Source organism: Ictalurus furcatus, chromosome 10, assembly GCF_023375685.1.
Source record: "Ictalurus furcatus strain D&B chromosome 10, Billie_1.0, whole genome shotgun sequence".
NCBI classification, from domain to species: domain Eukaryota; kingdom Metazoa; phylum Chordata; class Actinopteri; order Siluriformes; family Ictaluridae; genus Ictalurus; species Ictalurus furcatus.
The window spans coordinates 29,956,008-29,976,007 of record NC_071264.1 but is presented as its reverse complement, the minus strand read 5'-3'; the positions used below and the strand labels follow the sequence as shown (position 1 = coordinate 29,976,007).

The window sequence follows — 20,000 nt, the reverse complement described above, 5'->3', positions numbered from 1 at the left end:
TGCCAGTCCTGTTCAACACACAGAAACAGCGCTCAACTACAGCGCTCACCCACACCCTTCACCTACACCCCTCACTTACACCCCCCACCTACCCCCCTCACCTACACCCTTCACCAACACCCCCCACCTACCCCCTCACCTACAGCGCTCACCTAGACCCTTCACCTACACCTTTCAACTACACCCCTCACCTAGACCCGCCAACTACACCCCTCACCTACAGCGCTCACCTACACCCCTCACCTAGACCCACCAACTACACCCCCCACCAACACCCTTCACCTACACCCCCCACCTACACTCCTCACCTATACCCTTCACCTACAGCGCTCACCTAGACCCTTCACCTACACCTTTCAACTACACCCCTCACCTAGACCCGTCAACTACACCCCTCACCTACAGCGCTCACCTACAGGTAAATAAATAAACTAATAACCAGTTTGGAATGCAAATGATGGTTATATCGTTACCTCAGGTCTGGAGGTGGCCCATGACATCAACTGCTCATCCATCCCAAGAGCCCATTTACTGTTGTCCTGAAATATATACACAATAAAAACAACCTGATTGCCTGACACAAAGAGAGATAAAGCTCATACTCAATATATATTTTTTAATATTGAGTCCATGCTATAACTTAATATGAACACAGAGTAACTAAAGAAGCAAAATGGAAAGAAGCAACAAGGTAAGATAATGCACACAAAGTTACAAAACAAACAAAGTAGCAAAATGGACAAAAAATAAGAAAATTTTAAAATGGCCAAGATTAATTTTTTTTTTAATGGACAGAAAATAACAAAACGGACCAAAAAAAAGGTCTAAAAATGAGTCAATTATAAAACGTACAAAAAGCAAACTGAAATCCACAAAACCTGATAATTTAATGTAAGATGTTTCTTTAAATCAAAAAGGTCGTGAGCGTCACGGTCACCTTAACGACTCTCTGATATAAAACCAAGCTGCCCCTTTAAAATGGCCGCGTGTTAATTAAAGTGCTGTTGGGTATGTGAAGTACACTCACCATCAGCAGCGCCATCTTGTCCTTGGCCACGGGCTCCAGATCAGGCACAGTGAAGGATTCTGGGAAAGTGTGACCGCGGGCGAGCGCCTCGGCTGTCTTCACGGTGGTGGAGAAGCTGTGTAGCCACGCCCACTCGCTGCTGCCCCATGAGTGCAGTTGTGTGGAAGGACAGGATGAGGAGGAAGAGGATGATGAAGAGCCAGGCTGGGCGGGGCAGTGGGCCAGGTGAATAGGCACTGGGGCGTGACACAGTAACCTGTCCAACTGCAGTCCGACAGCCAGAGATGCCAAACACTGCATGTAGGGACTATGGATCAGCTGCTCTCCACACACCACATGTGGCTGTAACACACACACACACACACACACACACACACACACACACACAGAGTGCTGTTTAATTCTGAATTCTGATTGGTCAGAAGGTATTGATTAGTTTTCAATATCAGCAGCTCTGTCAGTAGCGCAGCTGCACATCACAGCTTTATTCATAACTAACGCGCTCCTTCTGATACATTATCGTTTCTATAGCAACGTCGCCGAAGTAATAATCCGGTAACGATAACCGACTCGGATCGGTGAACGGATATTAAACAGTCAAGTGGTGCACCTTCTCGTAGGCGTACTGTTCCTGAAGCATGATGGGAAGTCTCTCGAGGAAAGTCCTTATACAGGGAGCCATGTTCAGTCCCACAACCCCCTGCTTCTTCAGCGCGGTGCGGCAGGTCGCCAACACGTGATTAGCAGACATGAACTCGGTGGAGCAGTTCACGACCAAAACGTCCTACAACCAGAAAGGCATTTAAAAAAAATACTGTTAAATAAAATCATAATGACGGGACTTCATACTTCACATGAACATTTAATGTTTTTTATTTATTATTATTATTTTCAATTTGTTCTTAAAATATATTTACATCTGCTAAAATGTTAAGAACGATTGATAAGCAGTTCATTTTAATTCATTAACTGATCGACAGATTAATTCATCTTAATCTCACACTAATATCTGTGGCTGTAGTTTAATGTTAATTCCTTCACTTATTATTATTTTTTTAATTCAATTTAATCCAAAATAAATATAAAACTATTTTATAATAATTCAATTTATTTTAGAAGGACGTGTATTTATAATAGTATATGATAATAATAATAACAATAATATATAGTCAATAAAATATATTTATCCCTCAAAAAAAAAGTTAGTTTTCTGTAATATCTTCTCTTATTTAACGTTAAGCTAATTACATTAATGGAAAACTTTTTTTTTTCCATTTCTACTTCATACTTTAAAAAAAAAAAAAAAGGAAGAAGTGGTTTTATAAGTATTATTATGGCATCATGGCGTGTAACCTTTGAGCGGTTGGAACAGACGGCGACTCCGACATCCGGGATCCACACGGTGTTCTGAATCGCTCCTGAACCCGCAACCACCGTCTGTATCACAGAACCATCCTACACACACACACACACACACACACACACACACACACATTACTCATAGCACTGTACATAGTGTTCAGATCGCGTGTGTGTGTTTTTACTTACTCGGAGAGACCAGATGTTCAGAAGACCGCCAACACCACCGGACACCAGAGCGAGACCATCAGGACTGAAAGCTATCGTCCTAACCGGAGTCATGTGACCTCGCAGCTGGAAGACACACACTGCTGCCTCGCGCCACTGTGGGGTAAACTGGAGATTACACCACACACACACACACACACACTTTACTCGAACAACCTTAAACCATCAATACAACCATTAAATTTATTTTTGGTGACGATACGAAAAAAGCACTTCACATGACACACAGTAACCGTGACAACGCTCTTACCTCGCTATCAACTCTCTTACTAGCCAATTAGAGGTAGCCAATGAGTATCAGGTGACTAGCTAGCCTAGCGTGCTCTGTAGATTAGATTCACTGTTCTCAGTAAATCGGATGAAATGAGGATTGTAACTAAAGCGGAGAATTTAGCTGCTCGTGTGACGTGACTGTATTCAATTACAGTTAAAGTTTGTCTCAAATGTCACGCAACTTGCCATCTGGTTGGTTGGGAAGTTTAAATAAATAAATAAATAAATAAATAAAGCATTTGATGTCACCTTTTGAAGTCAAATTTTATTTCTTTATTAAGAAAGGGGGGAAAAAGCAGAACAGGTTTACTGTAAGAGCTCACCCTGGGTTTCGACTTGGTGTCCGTTTCCCACCATGCACCTGTGCTGGCTGAGCTGGACTGCGAGAACGCTGAGGGGTCCTGAGGCACGGTCCACACACACACCAAGCCATTCTGACAACACCTGCAAAAAACACACACACAGTTGTGTTTGCGTGCGTGACGGATAGTGTACAAGAGAGTATTTTTATGTGTGTGTGTGTGTGTGTGTGTGTGTGTACACACGTGGCCATCATGTTCAGTGCTTTAGGTCCCTGTCCGGAGAGACCGCACCAGGCGACAGCGTTCACCACGCTTGGGTGAGCGATGCTCTGGAGACACGCCCAGCTCCGCCCGAGCCCCGCCCCAGACTCCGCCCACAGACACGCAGTCTCTTCTTTGGCACAGCTTAATAAAATTTGCCCACCTGGAGCCCAGCGCAGGGAGCTGATGCTTTCCTAAACACCAATAAAAGGATGAAATTCATGAGGTTCTCAAACAAAATAAACAATAAACTCTCAAAAGAATTATTATTAATAATAATAATAATAATTAAAATAATAATCGAAACTATTATGCAGAAGACATTATTAATATATCAAGAGATGGTTGAATGTTTTTAACCTTATAAGCTTTTGTTTCTCCTGATCGAGATGTTACAAGTATTTTCTTTCTTAGACAAAAAATACATTTGCCAAAAATATGATTAAAAAAAAAATCATACGCCTCAAATTCGTATACGATTAGAAGATGTTCCATTAATTTTTGAAAAAACATTTACTGCTTTTTAATAGTATTACTAATATTTATGAAGTTATTTATTAATGTCTCTCCTTCCTCAGAGTGTGCGTGTCTAACCTTATGAGCATCGATGACGACCACGGATCCATTCTCCAGCGCTTCTTTACAGCCAATCAGAAGCTTTCCGTCAGCGTAGCCGACCGCAAACGGCCGATCCTCGCTGTACCACGCCATGTTCATCACAGCCACTAAAATACATAAATACAAACACACAAAAACATGAAAAAAGAACAAATAATGTGTGTGTGAAACCTAATCAGTAAAGCCGTGGTTATTGGCGCCGTACTGTGTGTGTGTGTGTGTGTGTGTGTGTGTGTGTATAATACCGTCTTTCCTGTAGCAGTGCAGTAGTTCGGTTCTCTGCATGTTCGAGGCATCTAGAACTTCAAGCAGGCCCAGGGTTCCGTCTATGCGACCAACCAATAGGAGTTCTCGAGGCTCTCCAGCCCAGAGACACCCCGCCTCGTTCTCCGGCCATGCCAGCGACGACACCCAGTGAGGCTGCAGGTCCAACAAGCCCTTACCACCTAACACACACACACATACATACACTATTAATGGTCTGTATATAACTCCACACATACTGTAGAAAAGTATCGTTTCTATAGCAACAGCTCACTATCCATAAACAAGTTAAAAAATGTTTTCTGTAAGGAGACGTGAAGGAGTCTCCAGTATCGGCGTAAAGCTGTTTTATTCCTCACTGCACATGCTTATGTAAGTATTTAAGGTTATTCTCTATTTCTCAACAGACTTGAAGCCTTTTAAAAACTTCACAAAAGCATAAAAGTTGCTTTAAAAGTTTAATATCAATCCCTATTTTGCGCATTTAAAATAAATAAATAAATAAATAAAATTGCCTCACCGTTGAACTGCCAGATGTTAACCACCTTCTCCAGGGCTGCTGCTAGAAACTTCCCGCTCGTGCTCCAGGCCACGGGCGCCAGGCTCGGTTCACCCGGAGAACCCAGTCCGCTAGAACACTCCACAGGGGAACCGTCCCTGACAACACACCCCCACAAAGCCATCGTCACACTCTTATACTACGTACACAACACTGAACTACGCACAGGAAGGTGGCGAGAAGCTCAAGCTCAAGGCAAAGCAGGAAGAACTCACGTTTTGTTAAAGACGCACGTCTGCTGCAGAGTGTACTGGTTCTTGTTCACGTTCCAGACTCGAACGGTTCCGTCACTCCCGCTGGTCGCCAAGAGACCTTTCTTATTACACCACCCGCAGGACATCACCTACGGTCAATACAGAACACAGGCTCGAGCACTGAGAACCTTTTGAGACTCATAAAAAATTCCTTGAGAAGTGTTAACACACACACACACACACAGAGTTGCTGAAAATGTTTCAACTGAAAATGCAACTTATAATGATTTCTCCAGTCTCCAAATGATTCACCCCTGAATGGAATCCCTCACAACAGCACAAATATGCAAAGCAGGTGTTGTCTGAAGCACACCTGATGCTAAACTAATCAAGGGCTTCGTTAGCTGCACCAGGTGTTTTTCTTCACGCCATTTCCGAGGGTAACAAACGTGTGGTACAAGAGGAATAAAACGCCTGCGGACGTGCTGTACGCGTTATAGGAAAATAACTATATATAATGAAGGACGTACTCTGCCCTGGTGAGCCTCCAGCTTGATAGTAGAACACTTCCGTAAATCGCCCGCCATGTCGGCGAAGGTCTGAGGTCGGCTCTGGTTGTCACGGTCGTGGGCGGCGAGAGTACGCACCAGCTGCTGCGCGGCCCACTGACGGTGCTGCGAGGAGAGGCGGGACGAGAGGCAGCACGCTGCCAGCGCATTGGCCAGCTCCAACGGGCCTAAAGCAGGGGGGGGGCAGGAAAGGTGGGCATAAAGAGAGGAAATTAACCCTGCAAGGACGCAACGGGGATTAAGGATGGAGTTGAGAAAGAGAGAGAGAGACACGCACACACACACACACACACACACACACACACACGGTGAGAGGAACGAAGCAAAGCTGTATATACTGCTAAACGAGCCTCTGAACATCTGCTGTAGGGGCGGACGATATGACAAACATCGCATCACAATACCCGAAGACGTCTCAACGACAAAGAAAAAAATATTCTATAATATTTTAATTGTAATAGCAAATTTTAACAGTATGGTCAGCCCTAATCTGCCTTAGGAACACGTATACAATTACAGAATAGAATTATTTTTTAAAAGAGTAAATAAAATAAATACGTAGGTCTAAAAAAAAACACAAAAAGATGTGTGTAAAAAAATATACGCAAGTAATTATTAATGAATTATGGTCACCAAAAATGAATGAAGTCACTGATCCAGTAGCAAAGGTACCAAGTGGAAATAAATGGGCGTGGCTAACAGCATTGCCGCTTACTGATTGGTCACACATACGGCAGCACACACGTGACTTCAGACAAACACCAAATAAAAAACAATATATTAAACAGGACTTAAACAAACTGATACTTCTGGATTTATAATTGCTGGTTTTATGAGTACTCGGTACCTTTTTGGTCCAGTTCTTGTTTATGTGCGGTGGAAAATCCGTCAGAGTGTGAAACTAACCTCTCTTCTCCAGTTCAGCCTTGTCATAACCGGGTCTCAGTCTCGCTCCTTTATCGGCTAACAGCGCCACCAGGGCCTGCGTCACTACGAAGTTTGGCGACGTGATGAGTTTGTTTTCCTCGGCCACGCCCCGCAGGAAACTGGGCAGGAACTTCCTCTGGATCGGATCGTCCACCGTGGTCAGGTTCATCCCTGTAGCTGCCGAAATCAGGTTCTGCGTCGACGAAAGAGCGAGGAAGTCGAGCGGAGTTTGAGCAGCTGAGATTCGGTACGAGGACGGATAATAAATAAAGAGCACTCACCTGAGTGCACAGCTGGACGAGAAGCTTGGCGGCGTTGGGGCTGTTAGAAGCGAGGCAGCCCACCGCAGTGCTGAGGTAGGCCAGGCAGGAGATGGGTTTGGTGGGCTTGTTGGCTCCACGTGGACGCTCTAAAGCGCCGGGGCCTGAGGCGAGACCGGTGGAGAGACCTGCGCGACCGGCCGCGGCCAAACACATCAGACGCACCAGGGTCCTAATGTCCGTCAGACCCAGGGACTCCAGTCCAGCGGCGAGACTGCAGCTGGAACCGCTGGGAGACGAAAAACATATCAAAAATCATAAGTCGGATAAAGGCGTCTGTTACATGCTGTAAACACACACACACACACACACACACACACACACACACACACACACACCTGACCGAGAGCAGAGACAGCGCTCTCATCACCATAGTTCTGGCCACCAGGACTTGAGCTGCTGCCGTGACTCTCCTCAAAGCCACCATACGATCAGCGGAACTCTGAAGCCCCGTCGCCTGCTCGCCCAAACACATGCGACCCGACGAGCTCTTATCCACCGAACTCTGGCAGCCTGCGAGTGACGCACGCAGATCAATCACACACCAACATACACATCACCGACATCACCCATTTTACACTACTTTCTACATCTAGACTACCGGTCAGAAGTGTAGACACACTCATTATTTATTTAGTTATTTTTCCATGTTGTGATAAAAAAAAAAAAAAATCCAAAATAATTCAAAATAATTTTATATTTTATCATATTCAAAGTCGACGCCCCTTTCACCTAGAATTTCCAGAAATGTATTCTTGGCGTTTTCTCAACCGATCTCTTGAGGAATTTCCCGGAGATGTTTTTTTAAACAGTATTAAACCTACGCTGGACTCTTTATCTCCTGCTTTTCGGAATATTTCACTCCAGAGTCGTCCGTTTAAAAAAAAAAAATTTTTTTTGTAAATAAAATGTTAGTTTTAGTTTTCTAACGAAAGAAACGAATCCGTCGGTACGATTATACACACCTTCAGATCAAAAAGGTTTTTAAGATCATGAGATACATTTCGGGCGAGTGTCTCCAAACTTTTGACCGATAGGGTACATACTTTTTCTTCTTCCATCAAATCTTATACTTCCACATTAATGGTTGAAAAATATAATGATTAAAATCAAAATGACTTTAATTAATTGCTTGAATAAAATGCTCATTAAGTAATTACTTAACTGTTTATAAATAATGAATCATTTCATATTATTCTTATTTTTTTTCAATGATTAAATATTTTAATCGCTACTTCAAAATGTAATTTAACGTCGTTATTAATTGATATTAATATCAATGTAAAATTCTGAAAAAAAAAAGTAAAAGACAAAATGTTTTTCAACCGGAGCGTTTAAACGCCTCAAACATCCGTCGGAAAATTTATTTTTCCTTTGTTGGATTTTTAAAAATTTCTCATCAACGCCTGACGGAACACCTGAGCAATTTAAAGAGTCTAACGAGTGAGGATGAGGGACCGTGTCGTAATCTTGCCTATCTGCAGGAGGGTCTCCTCCATGCTATTTGTAGCGGTAACCATGGCGACAGAGGCTCCCAGGGGGTCCGTGTCAGGGAAGTGAACGGCTTCGGGGACGGGTTTGCGTTCTGTGAGTCCCAGCGGCGCTGAAAGCAGCTCGAACTCCTCCTCGCCTGTCAGCTTCTCCGCCTGGTCCACGTCCAGCATGTCCCAGTCCTCTGTAAGAGACACACACACACACACACACAGAGAGACAGAGAGCAGAAGCTGTTTATCAGCTGTTTATCTTAAGCGTCTGAACATGTTTACTATTAAAAATAAATATTCACTACCTTCATAGACACTGTCCTGTTTTCCCAGCAGGTCTGGAGCCTGGCCTTTATACCTGGAAAAATAAATAAATAAACATTATCTTAGTGAACTGTTCAAAAAAAAAAAAAAAAAGGCACATATTTACCTGTGGGAGTAGGAGGAGTTTCCATGAAGGGCGTGGCTTAGAGACTAGTGATGGACACAGCGAGTAAAATACTACCAGAAATAAACAAAACGGAGGAAAAAAAACGTTTTTGTTTCCTGTTAAATCGTGTAAAAAAAAAAAATAAATAAAAAAAAAACAAAGGCAAATTAAACGACTAAAAATACAAAAAGAAATTGTTCCTAAAAGGAGTTATAAAAACGATACTTGCTGTTTCACGATGTTATAATAAAGACGAGCGAGCCAATACTTTCGAGTACGCAGAGATTTAGACAGAACTGACACTGAAGATCCACTCTAAAGAACAATCTAGTCACAGACATTACCAGGATATTACCAGGACTGTCGTTATGTTCGACCAATCAGTGATCGGCACGTGTTTAAAGCTCCGCCCACACTTCTCTGTAATACTGACCTCTCTGGCACCGTTCCTTTGTGCTTGCTCTTCATGCCGAGGTACTTTTCCCTGCAGCTGCCACACAGCAGGTAATACGGGTTCCCGCTCCCGCACTCGCCCCCAAACCAGCCGTCCACGTAGGACCCGTTGCTACGGTAACCCTGCCGATTGGCGCTCCGCCCGCACCCTGGATGACTCTTTTTCATGTGTTGGTTGAAGCTGGACACGTTGACGTCGCAAAGCTCACAGACCACCACCTCCTCACGTTCCTCTGACTCGCACACGTGCTACACACACACACACACACACACACACACACACACACAGACAGACACAGAAACGATAAGCACGAGAAGTGAAGTGTCGCTGTCGTGATTCGACGCAGTGTTAGCGTGTTAGTAAAAACAGGAAGAGCTTATCTTTTCTCTTCTCATCGCTGCATGCAACAGTCTGCTGAAGTGTTAGTGTTTGTGAACAGAGGTGTGTGTGTGTGTGTGTGAGTGTGTGTGTGTCCTTGGTTAACAGGGTTAAAAGTGAGTAGGAAAGTAGCTGCAGCCCCAGGCCGCGGTCACACACACCCATGTTGGCCAGTCCAGTACCTCCGGAATCCACATTCCCAGGATGTCCGAGTCTGAAGCGAGCTCCTGTGTGAACATGGCCTCCATCGCCTCTTGGTCCAGCTCCAGCTCCAGCTCCTCGTCCAGGTTGAAGTCGTAAACTCCGCCCAGCGAGCCCGAATCCTGCTGCACCCCTGACCCCTCCCTGCGCACCTGAGAGCGGTGGGCCTGCACCGAGTGGTAGAGTCCAGCTGCACATAAAGCACAACAGTGAACTCTCCTGACACAATGATGTGCGTGTGTGTGTGAGTGTGTGTGTGCGTGCACGTGTGTGTGGAATACCTGCACGAGCCAGTAACGTGCGTGCCGCCAGATCAAAGCGATGTTTCCTACTTGCGGCTGAACGCCCACGGGGGGCGTGTCCATTGGAGGCAGAGGCGGAGTCTTGATCCAATCCTTCCTGGCTGAGATCAGAGACGAGTGTGAGTGATCTGAATTGTAATACATTGTATTTAATACAACTCGAGATATAATATACATATACACACACACACACACACACACACACACCTCTCGCTGAATCCCTCCTCCGGTTCTGCGGCGTCCGCGTTGGGAATGTCTCCAGGTGAGCGCAGGTAGCTCCTCTCCGCATTCTTGCCTCCTCCGGCCGCCCCCGAGTAGTCAGAAGACACGGCGCGCTCCTCTGAGTCTTCGGTGCCCGGGTGCTCGATCATCCACATGGCCAGAACCGTGATGTTCTGGGCGTCTGCCTCGCCTCGTGCACCTGGATTAAAAAAAAAAGTTCAGGTTTGTTTGTTGTTTAAATGGCGAGAAATGTCTAAGAGATTCTATATAAGGTTTTCAACATGTATTTTTCCTAAAAAAAGGTTTCTCACAGGGTTAAGGCAAGTGCAGTCTAATAAAACATGTTTCAAGGATAATGGATTCTGGCAGAAGGTACATGTTGGTGAGTCTAGTGAATGACTTATTCGACAGCGGGTGTAGACCATCTGGGTCCAGCAATTTGAAAACAGAGAAACGTTTCTTTTGCCAACAATAGGACTGATTTCATGGCGTTTATTCAGTTTACCATTTATTGTTAATATACGAGTTTATTATGGGTTGTAGGTCAATGGGAGGTATTGGACACTTTTTGAAATCCGCTGATAATGCTTCTTTTGCACCAGTGTCTGCTTCTTCATTTCCCAGGATTCCACAGTGTCCCGGTGCCCAGCAGAAGTAGATATTAAAATTTTGGGCCTCCAGATCCAGCAATTTGCAAAGAATCTTTACAAGCGTTGGGTGATCATGTTTTAGGGATGACACTGCTTGAAGACATGACTTTGAGTAAGTGATGTATCTTCAGAGGCTTCATTAAACCTTTCATAGCGAAGCATTTGAAAATGATGCCAGTTAACAAAAAGCTCAGGTAAACACACTGGGTTTTAAAGAATACTCGTGTGTGTGCGCACGTGTGTGTGTGTACCTGTGGCTTCTAGAGCTTTCATGATCTGCCTGAGGGAGAACCCCATCTCGAGCAGGGGTACAGCGATGGCAGGGGGAGGAGGAGACGTGGAGAGACGGCTGCTGGGGTCCGAGAGCGCTGCACACAGTGAGATATAAATGTAAACCTACTGCGACACTCAACAGCGCCTCCTAGTGGCTCTTAGGATCCGAGGAAAGCGCAATCTTATAAATATATATATATATATACACACACACACACACACACACACACACACATACACACACACACACACACACACACACACACACACATACATACATACACACACACACACCTGTCCTGTTGGTAGTTCTGGCAGGCTGAGACTCAGGTGAGGTGAAACTCTGTCTCCGGCCGTGTTCTTCTGAAGGAGACGTGGGCAGGGACGAGACTGGAGGCGTCTGAGCTCGGCGAGCGGGCAGCAGCGTGGTGGTGGGGTAACTGGAGAACATCTGTCTACTCAGACACACACACACACGTCTAAATACCTACATACATTTACTACAAATATGACACATCAGCACAGATAATCATGTATTTGTACACGTGTGTGTGTGCGTGTGTGTGTGTGTGTGTGTGTGTGTGTGTGTGTGTGTACCTGAGCAAGCTGAGAGGCATAACTCCTGGTGATTCCGAAGCTGGCGCAGTCTCAGCATCGGTTACGGGTGTGGTTGCCGTGGTGACGGGTGTGGTTGCCGTGGTGGTGTCCTCTAGGGAGGAGCTCATAAACGAGGTGCTGCTGGAGGCGGAGGGTGAGGTGGTGACTGGCGTCTGGAACTGCTGCTCACCTTCCAGTTCCTCACACTCACCGTCCGCTACACACACACACACACACACACACACACAGATTCATCAACACGCCAAATAATCCGGATCGTTTTTACATTCATAGAAAATAGTGTGTGTGCGCGTGTGTTAGTGAGACGCTCACATTGTTTGGCTCTCCCGCCTTCTTGCTCCTCCAGCACGCTATTGACGACGAGTTTGTAGACCATGGCTTGCGCCCGCTCCAGTTCGGCCAATCCCAGCACGCGTTTAATGGGTGACCTCATCACGGCACGCTTCACCATGTGCCTCATGAGGAACTGCAGCGCAGAGCGCATCTCCGCCTCCTCCTGCGAGACGCCGATGCTCGGGCTGCCGCAGTCGGAGTTGTGGCCGCTGTCAGGCACCGCCTTGGGGATGAGCAGGAGCTCGGCGTACTTGCTGCAGCTCAGCAGGACGCTCAGGCTCTTCATGGCGCCCAGGCAGAGGTAGGAGAGCTGCACGGCGTGGACCTCAGCCAGCACGGGGGCCTTCTGTGGCTCGGGGTGGGCGGCAGCGTGGGTGCGCACTTCATCCATGCTGTGAGAGACGCGCAGGTCGCCCGGCCCGTCTTCGGTCTCCGGCTCGTGAGGCTCGTGTCGGTGTCGGCGCTCGTGGCGGCGCGAGGAAGAAGAGGAGCAGGAGGACGGCGAGAGCTTGGCGCCGTCGTCCTGCAGCGAAGCCAGAGCGGTGAGGTCCAGGAGCAGCGCGGCGGTCAGACCTCGGAAACGTGCCACGTCGAAGGGCAGCGGCTCGCACGGCTCCAGGTTATACAGCGGCGTGTCACTGGGTGACCAGAAAGCGGGGAAGCTTCAGTGAGGAGTGGACGTGAAAGAACACGAAGAGGTAGAGAAGACCAGAAGAAGCAGAGAGAGGTAGAGAGAGAAAGAGAGAGAGAGAGTGAGGGAGTGTGAGGTGAAGAGGACGTGTGAAGATATGAAGCTCGTTAAAAAGTATGAGAGAGTGGGAAAAAAGTGTTAAAAGAGAGAGAGACAGATGGGAAGGAAGTAAAGGATGAAAAGATAAAGATACATAGAGAATGAGAGAGACAGAAAGAGACAAAGAGAGAGGCTGAGAGAGGGGGTGAGAAAAAGAGCTAGAAAGAGAGAGAGAGAGAGAGAGAAAATGAAAGGAGGAGCCAGAGAGAGAGAGAGAGAGAGAAACGGACAGACAGATAGGAAGGAAAAGATGTAAAGGTTAACAGAGAGACAGACCAATAGAGATGGAGAAAGAGAGAGAGAGAGAACAGATAGGGAGAGGGAGAGAGACAGACAGAGTGAGAGACGAGGGGAGATGCTACAGAAATGTCAGTTTGAAGAGTGGGTAACAGACACGGTGGAGAACTGTAACACTCAGGGTTCAGTAAAAAGGATTATACAGGTGTTTATTTGGTCTCACCTGATGGTGATCTCTGCCTCGTCCCACTGCACCTTGGCCGACATGCTGCCCTCCTTGACCACGCCCAGCAGGGTGGCGTGTCTCCCGCTTTGCCTGTGCACGCAGCGCCCGCCGACCCTCAGCCCTCCGTCCACGCCTCCCATCACCGCCAGCACGGGCCATATCAGGTTACATAGTGTCCTCAGCTGCACCTCTGTCAGCTCCCGGCCGCTCCTGCCTCGTTCCTCGTCCCTGTCCTCCTCCTTCGCCTCGTCCTGCTCGTCACGGCTCTGAGCCGAGCGGCTCTTTCTCAGTCTCGCGCCTCCCGGGGGCGGAGGAGCGCCGTCGCGCAGACAGCCGCGGATCTGCTGCAGCCGCTGGAGCATGCACCGGTTGATGGGTTGCGTCCAGCCGTCCGAACGGTGCAGGATCCTCACCAGCTGAGACACGGCCTCGGCGAGGACGGTGGCCACAGGACTGCAGATGGGGTCGCCGGGTAAAAGGTCGCGCGGCGTGCCTCGCATCTGCATGTCACAGATTTTGACCTGCAAACGAATCGGTTATGTTAAAAGAGATTTATTACTCTTATATACACACATACATGTATATATATCCGTCTTCTTATCGTCGTACCTTTTCTCCCGGGTTGCTGCTGTAGAACATGACGCATGGGTACAGCTCTGTAGCGTCCACGTCTTCGAAAGCCAGTTTGGGCTCCTACGTCAAGAAGGTGTTGATTAGATAACGGCAGCAGCTCCGACAGCAGAACAGTTTCATTTCAATTAATTCATGCGCTCGTTCTATCTAATATGTAATTCGTTTCTATAGCAACCGCTCGTCCATGGGACCATCTTCAGTTTACATTTTGCAGAACGTATCGTATCGTATCATACGGTGTGTCCACCTGACCTCTCCGTTCTTGCCGAAGGAGACGGTGCGAGCCTCCATGTCCAGCACGCAGGTGATGTAGTCGCCCTGCGTGTAGCTGGACAGCGCGAGCGTCTGCTCCCCGTTGTGGTACAGGTTGCCGCTGTAAGCGCGGTACAGCCACATGTCAGCCGTGGTGCGGTGGTTGAAGTCGTGTACGGGCCAGCGAGACACGCCCACGCACGTTCCCTCGTTCCCACGGTTCTCCTTCACTATGTAGAACTGACACGTGAGAAGACATGTGATACTGGGAACACACCGGAGCGGAGCTAGGACATATTATGATGCCTATGTATTAAGAGGTGTGTGTGAGTGTGTGTGTGTGTGTGTGTGTGTGTGTGTGTTACCTTCCACTGGTAGCAGCCTGACGAGATGCCTGTAGCAGCCAGGCCGTAGCCTTTCCCGCCGCTGCCGTGCGTCAGACCCTGCCCGTTTTCCACCACGCAGCACTGTGCCTTTTCAGGGTCGAAGATCACTTCCTGAACAGGCAGGTTCTCTTCTTCTTCCTCTGTCTCACCCTGATGCACACGCACACACACACACACACACACACACACACACACAACCATTATTTGTATCCCTACACCTTATACACTACCGGTCAAAAGTTTGGAGACACTTGACATGATCTTAAAATCCTTCTGATCTGAAAGTGTGTGAAATTCTAGGTGAAAAGCGTGTCTACTCTGAAGATGCTAAAATACTCAATTATTTTGGATTTATTTTGGAATTATTTATCACGACATAATTCCCATAGTTCCGTTTGTGTTACTCCAGAGTTTTGATGACTTTATTATTACTCTAAAATGTGGAGAAATAAATAAATAAAGAAAGAAAGAATGAGTGTGTCTACACTTTTGACAGGTAGAGTATTTATATATATAAATAATTTATTTGACACTAGCTTGTGTTGTTCACCTGGAGTTTGACCTCTTGTTCTCTCTCCTTCAGGTGGACGGTGTGTTTGGCCTGAGCGACAGGAGCCTCCCACATGCAGTCCGACAGCAGAGAGAACAACCTTTCAACCACCTGACGTCGAGGAAAAGGGACGACGTTAATGACATCTGCACAAGCCGTAATTTAAGAAAACACCTGATCGGTCTCCCTATACCGTATATGCTCACTGCATAGTGCGTAACATCACAGTCTGGAACACTCCGAGTACTCCTCGCTAACGGAGAGTCTCTCTATCGCTAACGTACTTAAATAGTATCGTTTTTTAACTTGAATATCATCTCTGGCTTCCCATCCAGGCCTTATTCCAGCTTCCCACTCGTATTCCTGGGATTGACCTCGGGTCCGCCGTGACCGTGACCCGGATGCGCTCAGCATACTCCGCACTTTGAGTAGCGGTAAAAGTATCGGCGCCCTGGACATCCCTCATACACGCTCACTGCATGAGGTATAACGCATCATAACGTAGCGCCAATCAGTAAATCTCTTATAACGCAAACGCATTCGAAATTCACTACATTTTCACCAAGGGTACAAATATTGGCACCCCATGCCTCATCCTCCCTTCATTACCGCCACGTCTCGTGCTCAGTAAATTCAATCGAACAGGAAAAACAAATCATGGACCTGCTTTTATTTTGTGCCCAGCTGAAATTTTTTTCTGTAGCTGCGTAACGAGAACTTGGTGTAGTAGTGCGTTTAGGATGCGACCTGGGTCGTTTGATGATCCTCGACGTTACTTTCACGGGCAGGAAGTACAGCCTCCAGGACATGCAGGGCCAGCAGCCGTGTCCTCAAATTCCCCACAAGCGGAACACCTGAAATGCAAACGCCACACTTAATAATAATAATAATAATAATAATAATATTCTACCTTATAAAATTCACCAGGTTAAGCATTTACGGAGAGATATTTTCCAAAAAAAAGCCGTAAATTATCAAAATGCACGTCGCCTCTAAACCACTTGAGAGAACGTACTGTGATTTAACATAAATCGTTATCCTGAATTCCCTCCAAACTGTTTACGTTTTTAATAAAAAAATGTATATGACAGGAAATTGTAAGAAATATTTAAGAGTTTAATTAATAGTTTAAAAAAAAAACAAAAAAACAAACAAACATCTGTACTGCGAGGTCCTCGTACCTGAACAGCATTTTTGCGCCGCGATGTTCAGCAGCACTTCGGTCCATTTAGGAGACGCCATCTTGGACTGGATTGCTTTGGAAGATACGACTCTCCTCAGAAACACCAGAAAGTCCCCGAGGAGTAGCTCTGCTGTGTGTTGCTTACGCAGTAATGCTGAAATCACACACACACACACACTTATTTTCCTGCATGTGTAACTGATAATAAAAATTCAGATTTTTTTTTTGTGAAGTGTACGTAAATGGTACGTCTTTGAATTACCCCTGAAGTCTTTTTTTGTGTTGTCTGTGCCGTCGTCTGTCTTCTCCTCAGACTCTGGACTTGTGCTGAGGACACTTCCTGCAGCCTGAGACAGCAAAGTCTTCAGCTGACTACAGAGCAGGTCCAACAGAGCCTGAACCACTTTAGGGCTCAAACGATCAGCGTACGTCCTGACATGGAACAGCAGCAGTTAGTGTGTGTGTGTGTGTGTGTGTGTGTGTGTGTGTGTGTGTGTGTGTTAATGGTTAAAACCCCATTTTCCACCCATGTACACAAAGCTCCGCCCTTTGAAATTTATGCAGTGTTTCGACTAGCATTAACCTTAGTAAAGGACTGTCATGACATGGCTTTCAAGTGCACTCGGACTCACGACTTCTCCTCAATGATTTATTAAGATGTGAAGAGGTGTTGGGGGGTGTGGCTATAAAATGACAGACAAGAAGCCAATATAGAGCGTTGTTGACTAGAGTTACTATTCGATTTTCCTTTTTTATTGTTTTTTCCAACAACGCAGATCATGACAACATGAACGTTTAAAGAGAGACACAGAGCTCGCCGGTGTGTTTAAGGTCGCTGTGAACGAAATCACTAAACGTTTTACGGTTTGACTCGGAAACCTGACGGCCTCAGGATCGCAGAAATTTAAGGTGGTCGTAATTTGGGGTCGTTTTCCTAAAAGAGTTTGTTAACGGCAGGTTTAAACGTTGCGGTGTCAGTTAATATCAGTCGATGGTTTTGTTTGTTTGTTGTTTGTTTGTTTACCCGGTGCTGATGGCGAGGATCTGCAGCAGTCGGGTGCTGGCCACTTTGAGCGCCGTGCTGAGCTGGGAGTCGGCGGGTTTGTGCAGGAGCTGGAGGGCGTGTCCCAGCAGAGTTTCCTTACCGCACAGCTGAGAGAGCACGTCTAGCAGACCGCTCGAGATGGCCAATGAAACGTCCACGGGCTGGTAGCGCACGCTGAGGGCAAACACGGTCACTAACAGCAGCCGCTGCTGAGCCTCTGTGTGCACAAGAACATACATGACTATTCAGTGCACAACGTGTGTGTGTGTGTGTGTGTGAGATGCAGTATGCTTCTGTACATTACCTATATGGTGCTTATTAGACTGAAGAGCTCTTTCCAGTGTGATGGAAAGCTGCTGGTAAATTTTGTGCACCGCCATCTGAATGTCCACCTGTAATCTCTTTTTAGCAGCTCGAATGCCGTCCTGGAAAAAATGGATAATCCGGTTCAAGAACCAAAAGGTCAGACACGAAACAACTCTTGGCTGATTAAGTGGAAAATTATGTAAACAGTTTGTTTACCTGGTAGTGGTGCAGCTGGACGTTCTCACCCTTCAGTCCGCCGTTACAGGCGCAGAGGCCAAAACATCCTGCCAAGAACTGCAGTCTGACTGACGTCAGCAAGGAGGCGGAGTGAAAGGCAGTGGGACCACGTCCGGCCACGCCCTCTTCTCCGGCCTGACTGTTCTTCTCCTCCATCCCAGAGATCAAAACCACGATCTGATGAAGAGCGTCTAATCGCAGCTACGCACACACATACAAATAAATTTCCTATAACAGCGTGTTTTATTCCTCTTACACTACAGCAATTTTTTTTTACACCTCCAGCTACACTGGAGACTCCTTCCGTAAAAGTTAAATAAACGTCTCCTAAGCATGTCCGGTACCTCCGCTCTGCCCTGCTGCTGCTCCATGGCTATAATCGTAGCTTGAGGACTAGTCGACATGCTCTCCTCCGGCTCCTTGAATCCGGGCGCGTTTCCCACGTCGCCGCTGACGAAGCTCACGATGTTCTCGATGAGCATGTGGACGTGCAGCGTGCAGCTCAGGTCCAAGTCAGACTCCTCATAAGACTGAGGCGAGCCGTACAGGCACTCGCGACCCGAACGCCGGCCGAACCAGTCGGCGGAGTCCGGAGTGCTGTGTGCGAAATCTGACGAGGAACGAAGTAAGAACATAAACGTACGATGACAAATTTTATCAGAACTTATATAGTTCCGTTAGTCTGCTCTCACACGTGGTGGAAAAAAAAAAAAACGCTGGTTTGTCTTCGTAAGCGAAAAAAAATAAGCGTGAAGTTCACATGAAGTACGTAAAAGAAAATTCTCAAGAGAAATTGTGTGACTTTATGCAGCCGTATGTTAAAAAAAAACGGACGTCACGTCACGTCCACGCGCTGTTATTTATTGTTCGTTGCGACACTGGAATTATGGGAATAATACGTATATTTTTCCTGTCTTAACCACCTTACTTTCACTCACTAATAAGACTTGCTCTCTGTCCTCCATGTTGTCTTCTGTATAAAACCAGGAAGGTTAAGATCCACTTCAACACACACAAAAACCCCCATTTAAAAGCGAATTAAATGAAGAGACTAACCTCTCTTTTTAGGAGTGAACGCCAAATCCAGGTCAGCGTTCCTTTTGGCACTCTGTAAGAGTTCACGGAGACGTTTCCTCAGTCGAATTTACACACAGTACGACAGGATAAGCGTGATCAACATCGACATTTGTACTGACCAGTGAGTATCCTTCTTCATCAGACTCGGGCTGGGAGAGATCAGACTCGCTTCTGGATTTAGTGAGTCTGTAACTCGGACCGCTCTGGATGGAACGACTCTCGGTGGACAAACTCTCGCTCCTAAACACACAACACGAACCGTTATTAGGGGCCAAGCACCGAGGGCGTGTAGACACCTATTGAATCCGTTCGTTTTCTTATTATTATTCTTCTTCTTCCGCTCTCGAGTCCAGGGCAGCCCGTAGAACAGCTTGCGAGAAAGTTATGAAATTTGGCACATAGACAGAGGACAGTCTGAACTGTTAATACAGAAAATTTGGAGTCATTTGCACTCATGTTAATGCTAATAACGTTTGAACCGTAAGGGCTAGAGACAAAATTCAATTTTGCCCAAATGACATTTTTCCTCTCATTCCTTGGCTCAAACCGGTTCGGTTTCATTTTCCGCCATTTTGAATTTTCTGAAAAACCTACTTTTTCAAACTCCTCCTAGGCCGTTGCTCTGATTTTCACGAAAATCGAATGAGATCATCTTCAGACCATGGCAACAAAAAGTTATGGAATTCAATTTGATTAGTCGACCCGTTCTCGAATAACGCGGACACGAATTCGACGAAGAGCACGCCGAAGAGGACGTGAGGCTATATCTCCGTAACACTTCAGCATATCGAGATGAAAATTGGTAGGAGTCATCACAAGCATGACCTGAGGG

At 46.4% G+C, this 20,000-nt stretch overlaps 1 protein-coding gene across 8 annotated transcripts in view; it reads right to left on the bottom strand.

Annotated features, from left to right (window-relative positions):
* Positions 1–20,000, bottom strand: part of herc1 (HECT and RLD domain containing E3 ubiquitin protein ligase family member 1) — a 45,224-nt gene that overhangs the window by 8,428 nt on the left and 16,796 nt on the right. For 2 of the 8 annotated variants that reach the window (XM_053634230.1, XM_053634231.1), the window contains exons 24-63: positions 19,288–19,408; positions 19,148–19,199; positions 18,436–18,701; positions 18,071–18,292; positions 17,853–17,973; positions 17,528–17,765; positions 16,766–16,935; positions 16,502–16,657; positions 16,068–16,174; positions 15,321–15,431; positions 14,750–14,920; positions 14,385–14,624; positions 14,109–14,192; positions 13,497–14,020; positions 12,226–12,884; positions 11,893–12,109; positions 11,590–11,750; positions 11,274–11,390; positions 10,358–10,571; positions 10,130–10,278; positions 9,809–10,038; positions 9,249–9,517; positions 8,691–8,743; positions 8,376–8,576; positions 7,240–7,414; positions 6,863–7,130; positions 6,561–6,774; positions 5,616–5,872; positions 5,107–5,234; positions 4,853–4,989; positions 4,314–4,514; positions 4,045–4,175; positions 3,433–3,644; positions 3,211–3,331; positions 2,576–2,722; positions 2,381–2,482; positions 1,638–1,811; positions 1,028–1,369; positions 474–539; positions 1–8 (exon numbers count right to left, since the gene is read on the bottom strand). The exon at positions 1–8 is cut by the window's left edge and continues 118 nt beyond it. In XM_053634230.1, coding sequence (XP_053490205.1) covers positions 1–8; positions 474–539; positions 1,028–1,369; positions 1,638–1,811; positions 2,381–2,482; positions 2,576–2,722; positions 3,211–3,331; positions 3,433–3,644; positions 4,045–4,175; positions 4,314–4,514; positions 4,853–4,989; positions 5,107–5,234; positions 5,616–5,872; positions 6,561–6,774; positions 6,863–7,130; positions 7,240–7,414; positions 8,376–8,576; positions 8,691–8,743; positions 9,249–9,517; positions 9,809–10,038; positions 10,130–10,278; positions 10,358–10,571; positions 11,274–11,390; positions 11,590–11,750; positions 11,893–12,109; positions 12,226–12,884; positions 13,497–14,020; positions 14,109–14,192; positions 14,385–14,624; positions 14,750–14,920; positions 15,321–15,431; positions 16,068–16,174; positions 16,502–16,657; positions 16,766–16,935; positions 17,528–17,765; positions 17,853–17,973; positions 18,071–18,292; positions 18,436–18,701; positions 19,148–19,199; positions 19,288–19,408 — 7,536 coding nt within the window. The remainder of the gene's footprint in view (positions 9–473; positions 540–1,027; positions 1,370–1,637; positions 1,812–2,380; positions 2,483–2,575; positions 2,723–3,210; positions 3,332–3,432; positions 3,645–4,044; positions 4,176–4,313; positions 4,515–4,852; positions 4,990–5,106; positions 5,235–5,615; positions 5,873–6,560; positions 6,775–6,862; positions 7,131–7,239; positions 7,415–8,375; positions 8,577–8,690; positions 8,744–9,248; positions 9,518–9,808; positions 10,039–10,129; positions 10,279–10,357; positions 10,572–11,273; positions 11,391–11,589; positions 11,751–11,892; positions 12,110–12,225; positions 12,885–13,496; positions 14,021–14,108; positions 14,193–14,384; positions 14,625–14,749; positions 14,921–15,320; positions 15,432–16,067; positions 16,175–16,501; positions 16,658–16,765; positions 16,936–17,527; positions 17,766–17,852; positions 17,974–18,070; positions 18,293–18,435; positions 18,702–19,147; positions 19,200–19,287; positions 19,409–20,000) is intronic. The other 6 variants (XM_053634232.1, XM_053634236.1, XM_053634233.1 and 3 more) reach the window with 6 other exon arrangements.